The 8134-nt window shown below is 49.3% G+C and overlaps 1 protein-coding gene across 1 annotated transcript; it reads right to left on the bottom strand.

Moving 5' to 3' along the window:
* Positions 1 to 2228: 2228 nt before the first annotated feature.
* On the bottom strand, positions 2229 to 6431 carry LOC119340623 (disease resistance protein RGA5-like). Its single transcript, XM_037612543.1, has 4 exons — positions 6195 to 6431; positions 5286 to 6025; positions 2672 to 4607; positions 2229 to 2547 (listed from the first exon to the last, which is right to left on the bottom strand). The coding sequence occupies exons 2-3, from the start codon at positions 6023 to 6025 to the stop codon at positions 2678 to 2680; spliced, it is 2670 nt and encodes an 889-aa protein (XP_037468440.1). The 5' UTR covers positions 6195 to 6431; the 3' UTR covers positions 2229 to 2547; positions 2672 to 2677.
* Positions 6432 to 8134: the final 1703 nt, after the last annotated feature.

The following is an 8134-nucleotide window of genomic DNA, read 5'->3' as shown; positions in this document are numbered from 1 at the left end:
CACACCCCGGAGATGTGTGCCGCCTCTTCGGACATGCCATAACACCACCCGGTTGTGGTAGGTCATCCGATATATATAAACACTTGGAGCAAAGTCCCCTTCATATAGACCCGATGCGGCTGTTCCCCATTCCAGTTGCCGGCTGGCGGCGGCAGCGTTCGTGAGGGGGGTCACACCGCTCTGTACAGAACCGAAAAATAATGTACGTATGCTTATTAACACATACTGTATGTAAGTTAGTTAAATAATAATAATAAAGAAAACAGTGAAGAAAAAGAAAAAAACTATATGTATGCTTATTAACACATACTATATGCTTATTAACATAATATATGCTTATTAACACATACTATATGTATGCTTATTAACACAATCTATATGTATGCTTATTAACACATACTGTATGCTTAATAATAATAATAATATATGGAAAAAAAGAAAGAAAAAACTATGCCGACGGCAGTCGGCATAGCTGCGGCCAGGGCAGATGGACAGCGCCGCAGATCGATGACGTGTCAGCTATGCCGACGGCTGCCGTCGGCATAGATCCTGGTCGGTGCGCTCTGGATCGGTGACGTGTCACCCGTATCTATGCCGACGGCCACCCGTCACGGCCGTCGGCATAGATTAGACGTCGTTAGCCGGCCATGATGACCGTTGTCAGTGGGCCCGCATCTATGCCGACGGCCTATATATGCCGACGGCAGCTGTAGGCGTAGTCTGGGATAAGCCGACGGCTGCTGTCGGCGTAGACGTGGATAGCCCGACGGCCATTGTACGCCGACGGCCAGGAGCTAGCTGTCGGCATAGCTTGGATTAGGCCGACGGTGGCCGTCGGCATATATTTGGTTGTCGGCTTAGAGCCCTGTTCCGGTAGTGTATCTGGTGTGTATTTCAAAGGAAACTTTAACCGGCCCACCGCATTTATTGCTATTAGTTGAGGAAAGCGTCATCCCGGTCCATCGAACTAACGGCCCTGCTATTTTCCTGGGCCTTGCGGAGTTGCGGGACGTAGTTCACGCTGGATCCGGATTATTTGGTTGTTAGTTACTGTTTTCCGCTTTTTTTTGGTTGCTGCATGTATTTCTGTCCGTGGCTCTAATCCAACGTCGAACACCCTGAAATGCAAGGGGCTTGAATGTTCGCAGGACGGTCGATGGGCTTGTGTTTCCTGTAGACACGTACTTGCTCGCCGTGAAATAGCAGCATGGCGAGGGCGGCCTGCGTGAGGGGACGAGGTGACGCACTGGGAGAGAGGAAGGCGACGAATGATAGGTTGAGAAAGACAAGACGATGGGGTTTAGGCAGCGCGGTTTGGCAAAAATTATGGAGGCCCCTCCAGCTTCAAAGAGAAGAAGATTCCGACGAGTAGACTAGCAGAGCAGCGGCTTGTGCTCTGCGCGCCGGCGCATGTATGATGCAAGCACGCGCGGCGTCCAGAACAACAGTGTCGGTAGGCGTCCGAGCGCTCGGGCGTGGACGATGTGCACACTGCGCTCCTGCAGCGGGCAGTGAAGAACGGACACCTCTCAGTCAGGTAGCATGCAACACAGCTGCGCCCTCCATACCACACACACCAGTGCACGTAATACGAAATATCATGAGTAATATCCATGGCCGCCATGTCCGCCACCACTGTTGTGGCATCTCTCTGTCCCCGGTCGCCTCCTAAGGCCGCTCTACATCGGTACTTCGCTGCGACCCTGGTCACCACAGACAGGACATGCACGCGTCTGTGTAGAAGTCCATGAGAAGACCGCAACCGGGCTGACGAACCGCGGCGGCCATGGCGGCTGTGCTGGTGCCGAAGGAGGTCGCAGAGGCTGCTGGTCCAGGATTCCGCGTTGCTTAGGAACTCTCGTCTCAGTGGGAGCCTTGGGAGGTGCCGAGGACCGCACATGGCACTAGCGCGGAAGGGTAGCTCGCATCTGGCGCCATAGCTAGCGAACACCGGAGAATAACAGGACCGGTTACAATAAACTTTCCTGCGCCACGGCCCACGGCCCAGAATCTCCGCCGCACGGAGAGGACCAGGAGATTTCGAATTCACACGGCACTCGCCTACCTGTCCCCTCCGTATGGAACTGTTCTCTACCGTATAGCTGTATTAATTCCGTTTCCCACGGTTCACCTCAAACCACTAAATGCGACTTTCACGCATCCCAAAACAGGAAGGAATGCCCAGGATTTCGGGACCATATGTGCCCGGGCACCAAATCGCCATGTCGGTAACTACGTACTTAAGAAAGTTTTACAGTGTCACTTGCTCACTTTAACGAAACAATGAAGGAACAAAAAGAAAATGTTAACCATCAGCCATGAGGTACACCACGCTGATTGCCCATGTCTAGAAACATTTCAAGAAAACACTTTTCTTGCAATAAACTTTGGATAGATAGAATACCAGTAACTGAATGTAACAAGAACTTCAGTCCGGTTATTGCTCTGCTCTTGGCTTTTCAGTGCCACCCTATAACCATGTTCACCCATCTTGTTGCTCATGCTAACCGTGAGCAGGTGCATCTATCAGTCTGCTTGAATTTTGCCCTGAAAGAGGTAGAAAAATAACATATGGAATGAGATATTGTGAGAGGATAGACAGAAGAAAAAAATACAGTACAGTACATACTTTTGAGTGTCAAATCTTTGGAAGAGGGAATCAGTGTCTTACAAATATTCATTTCATCCATATCAACGTGGGACGGTTGGGATGCTCGTTAATGCATCTCTCCATGGCAACCTCCAACGTGGGACGAATGGGATCGTCGTAAGTAGAGCGAACCGTTGTGCTTGTGAGGCAGGAGAGATGCTTGATGCCAAAATCAAAACCGCCATCAGTCACAGAACTAGTTTCCTCTGCATCGAACTCGAGCTCAAGATTTTGTAGCTTTGGCATGGAACCAGCTTCAAAAACTAACCCCAGTGCACACTCTTCTCCGCCGATCCAGAAACTTACCAAGGAAGGGAACCCATGGCTTTGGGTGACTCTGAGACGCCCTTCTTTTGATCCAGCTGCCAATGCAGTGAGGCTAAGATGACGCAGATCAGGTAGGCTTCCCAGGATCACCACATCCTCCTCCCCAACTTCCCACATAGGCACCGCTAATTTCTGGAGGTTGACAAGTGAGCCAACCCATCTTGGAACACTGGAGACAATGCCCACCTCGACGACAAGTTCCCGGAGACTATGTGGAGCAGGGCTCCATGACTCCTCAAAGATCTCATCTGCTCCCTCGTTGATGGTAATGTGTAGAACATGAAGGTTTGCTCTGCCTAGCTGACATACCGAATTGACCATCTCTTCCTGGTTCTCCTTCCAGTTATCACCAGCATAATAGTTGATAAAACTTATGCTCAGTTCCCTCAGGTTTGATAGCAGACAAACTTGCCGAACAAAGTTGGTCGACTGGGTGTTGACATTAATGCCTCTGAGCACTTGCAATGCTTTGAGGCCACCAATTTCATCCGGTAATATAGTTTCATCGTTAACAACTAGACGTACCAATTGTGTAAGTTGATTGATGGCTGATGGAATTTCAGTTGTCGCATTACTTTCGCATATCTCAAGTGACTCCAAGGACTGTAACTCTGCTATTTGTTGGGGAAGCTTTCCAATTTTTGACTTGAGCCTCAGGTACTTAAGATGGACCAGATCACCCATTTCTGCAAGATGCTGATCTTCTACTTCCCCCGAACCTTCAAAATCTAAAATGCGCAAGTGTCTGAACTTCAAGAGGGATGGCATTTTAACACAATGACCAAAAACAGAAAGTGACCGGGCATTACACAAAATAAGATCTGCTGGAATTTCACTATCACCCTGTAGAGACAGTCGGCGGACTTTGTTTTGCGGCTCAGGATTTACACCAGGTACACCAATTAAAGTAACAAAATTGTCTTTGTTTGACATGGACACGAGGAAATCAAGAATTATGCCATGGACTCGACAGCTTTCCACCTCACCAAACTTATTTATCTCCCCTGATTGGATCAGGTTCCGGCTGATGAGCTCGTTAAAACACCTCTCTGCTGATTCATATAGGGTGTGCCCATGCTCTTCAGGAATGAACCCCTCGGCAATCCATCTCATTACCAAACGTTCCTTCTTGATAGCATAACCTTCTGGGAATACACTGAGGTAAAGCAGGCATGATTTTAGGCAAGGAGTAAGATCAAAGTAGCCTAGCAACAAAGTCCTCATGGTTCTTTCAACAGCAGGGTTGCTTCCAAGTCCATGCCTAATAGAACTGTACACTTGCTCCCATTGATCTTCATGCGTGTTGGCAACCAGCAAACCGGATATAGCAATAATTACCAGGGGCAGACCACCACATTTTTGCAAGATCTTGTCAGAAACACTTCTGAGGTGGGACGGGCATTGCTCACCGGAATTAAACACCATCTTAAAAAACAACCTTTCTGAGTCCACAATACTGAGAAGGCTTAACGTATAAACTCGACCCCCACATGAAGCACAGCATGATTTGGCTACTTCATGTATACGCGTTGTTGTGATTATTCTGCTGCCAAAATTGCTTTTTGGAAAGGCACCCTTAATAATATCCCATGTTTGAATATCCCATACATCATCTACTATTATCAAGTACCTGGCACATGATTTTGCAATGTCAATGCCATGCTACAATCACTGACAACAAAAATAAAGAAACACACTCCTAAGCACTATTCATAAGTTCTACTACTATCTGAAAAGTAAGCAATAATACTAATTGTAGGCAAAATGTCATCATGTAGGTAAAATTCCCCAAAACAAGGGAAAATATCTGGTAGTCTGTAGAACATTTCACGGATTCAGCAGCATAGGCCAATTTTTCTCCTTAATGCTAGCTTCAAAATTTATATCGTATTCTCCGAAAGAAAGCAGTTTTTACACAATACTTGCTGAAATAGGAGCCAATTTAATGCGCAGTTCAGTGAAAAGTGTGTCACAAAGTCATCAAAATTAACATTCGCATGAATGTACTATTGGAAAACATGGTAGTGCGGAATGAGTTACACTTGGATACAAACTGAAAGAACTTAGACCGGCCCACCTTTCTCCGCCTATATCTCTAGCTAGCAAGTAAATGTATATTCTCTCACACGGATCTCGTGTCGCTGGAACATATATTACGAAGATAAAAATAGCCACATGCTATAGCTGATAAATATAAGAAATTCATGCCTGATGAACACATGGAAGGTGAAATGCTGTGCGGAAGAAGTGAAGAACACAACTTTTATAAAAGTGTAAATTTCCTATTATCTGAACTGGCGTACTGTACCTTTTATCCTGAAGGAAATTGGAGATGCTGTCAGCGAGCGATTGTGCATCCTCAGTTACGGTTTGGTCATGCTCACACCCCAGTTGGCTGCGAATGTCCCTCAAAAGTGCCACCACACGAGGTCTCCGGGAGACGGAGACGAAAGCCCTGTACTCGAACTGCTCACCCAATGTGTCGTAGACACGACGAGCAAGAGTGGTCTTGCCCAGCCCGCCACACCCGACGATGGAAACCACCCCCAACTTCTTCCCTCCCCCGTTCAGCATTTTGACGAGTTCAGCAGCGGGTCTGTCAAGGCCCACGGGCTCACGCATCTCCTTGTAGAAAGAGCAGTCATCCTCTGCCTCGATGCCGCCGCCGCCGGCCCTAGAGATGCTGTCGCTGATCTCTTGGCCTGTCCGACGGCGAGCCGCCGCGTCCCTCAACCAGGTGCTGAACTTTTCAGAGAAGACATCTGAGGCAGTATTACCAGATCCGTCGCGGGGAGGGAGCATGAACTCGTCTATGGCGTCCTCCACGTCGTAAGAGAACTCCCGCGCCTCCTTCATCCAGCGCCGGCCTTGCTCGCCGGGATCCTCCGCCTGGGATATTGCCTTGAGGGAGGCGTGCACCGCCTGGAGCTCCGCCTTGAGGGCCTCGACGTCGTCAACATTGGGAACCTCGTGGTCGTCGGCAAGCAGAGCGCCCAGCTTCCCGAGGACGGACCCCATGGCCCCCGTGGCGAAGCTCACCGGCTCCATCTGGAAGCCGGGGCATCGGTTAGCTTGGTTTGCGCAGGACTACAGAAATGACGGGAATGAATTTGCACGAGATGCCAAATGGAGACTGGAGCAGAATTCCTAAACTAGAGCAGAGTTAGCACCGCGAGGAGGGGATGACATGTGTGAAATTGGAGAGTGCTCTTCGTACCTTGATTCTTCCGATGAACCTGGAGAGGAGTACTTAGGATGAATCTGCAGATGAACAGCTCAAGGAGTGTAGGGATTTGGAGACAAGGAGCTCCGCCGTTCCCCCCAAACGATTGCGCCCAGATTTCTTGGCTGCTGCTACGATGGTAGGGTAGGGTAGGGATGGGGAGTGGAGGTCTGGTCTGGGCATTGATGTCTTTGGTTTAGCTGGTGGGGGAACCAAGCAAGCACGGCCACGAACAGCACAAGGTGGCGGCATCTCTTCAAAAAATACGGATTTGCGTGGATACTTCACCCCGAGCTCAGGGCCACGCGTCCGTTGCGCACTGATCGCGCAACACGGAGGCGAGTTCCCGAACGCCCGTGCCTCTGAATTTTTTTTTAACACAGCACAATTAAAGTCGCTCACATACGTAAAATTATTATTTTTCAATATAATACGTGATGGCATTTCTAAACGATTCCCGATAAATAAAGAACGATTCGGTGGAGTTTACTGAGTTGCAAAGTTTTGGCGGGACCTAACCAATCCCTTATAGTACAAAGTTGGGTTATCTATTTTGAAACGAAGGGAGTAGTATATAATAGAGTATTTTTTTTAAACTCCGCAACTCATTATACTCCTACATTGCAATTACATATTGGCACACAAATAGAATCTAAACATAAATTTGAATGTTCAAGCAATTCACGAATATAGTTTACAAACCAAACTCAAAGTTTACAAATCAAATTATTCAAATTTAAACACGCCGAATGGTCCAAATGTAGCAAATAATATGTATGCGGCCAAATTGGGCTCCTCTCCTAGGCCGCCGAACATCATTATTGAAAATCATGCCTAAAGCGGTGTCAAAGTCTTCATCGTCTTCTTCCTCTTCGAATGACGACGAGTCATCGGAGACCATCTCCATCAACCTCTTCATCTACAATTCAAACGGCTAGGCTCAATCCAAACGGCTCGGTTCAAGAAAAAACAAAAAAAAGTCACCTAGGAAATTCGTTGAACACTTGCGGTACGATGGTGTGGAACGGTTGGCCGGTGTCGTTTAGACCAAACAGGCGGGCGGCGACGCGTGTGAATGACCTGCAGCGGTGTGCAAGCAAGGTGAGATGCGGCGGCCGACAGAAAATGAAGAAGTTTCAAAGCAATCCGACAAATCGGCTATGACGACGGCGTTTCACCTTGATTTTGGTGAAAGCGACGGGGGCCGAATGGGTTCGACGTTGGGCAGAAGGGCGGCGGCGACCAAGGAAGGCAACAAGGTGGTGGCAGGGCCGACGGGCGGTCGCCGGGAGGTGCACCGGCAAAGATGCAGTGGTGGGGGCGACGCGAGGGAGAGGCGCGGCTTTTACTCGGAGCCGCGGCGGCCGAGTATCTTTAAGGAAATGCACTACTGGAATCAGGATCTTTGTCGTCAGCTAGCTAATGACAAAGAAGGTCTTTGCCATCAGCTTACAGAAAGCCGACGGCAAGAACGAGCGGACGGCAAAGATTGTGTTTGCTATCAGCCTGCTCTTTGCCGTCTGCTAATGGACGGTAAAGAAGCTTTGTCGTCCGCTGGCAGACGGCAAAGAGGGAGGGTGGCCCACGAATGAGAACCACTTAACGGCCATCTTCTTTGCCCGTCCGCTAGGTGACGGCAAAGTTTCTTTACCGTCTGCTAGCGGACGACAAAGAGAGTACACAACCTAACGGCCGTTTTCCCTCGGCCCCACTCCACTAACTACCCTCTTTGCCGTCTGAGAAATTAAAACCTAACCAAAAAACGACCGTTTCCATGCGCCCCACCCCTCTCTCTCTCCCTCACCTCACCAGCACCACCCCCGTGCTCGCCGTCCCCGTGCCCGCCTCCGACCCCCACCGACCCCGCTGCACCCGGCCACCACTTCCCCCGACACCCCCCGGCGCCTCGCCTCCCGTCACCCCGTCGCCTCGCC

The sequence above is a fragment of the Triticum dicoccoides genome, chromosome 7B, assembly GCF_002162155.2.
Source record: "Triticum dicoccoides isolate Atlit2015 ecotype Zavitan chromosome 7B, WEW_v2.0, whole genome shotgun sequence".
NCBI lineage: Eukaryota > Viridiplantae > Streptophyta > Magnoliopsida > Poales > Poaceae > Triticum > Triticum dicoccoides.
This window is presented reverse-complemented; position numbering and strand designations above follow the sequence as displayed.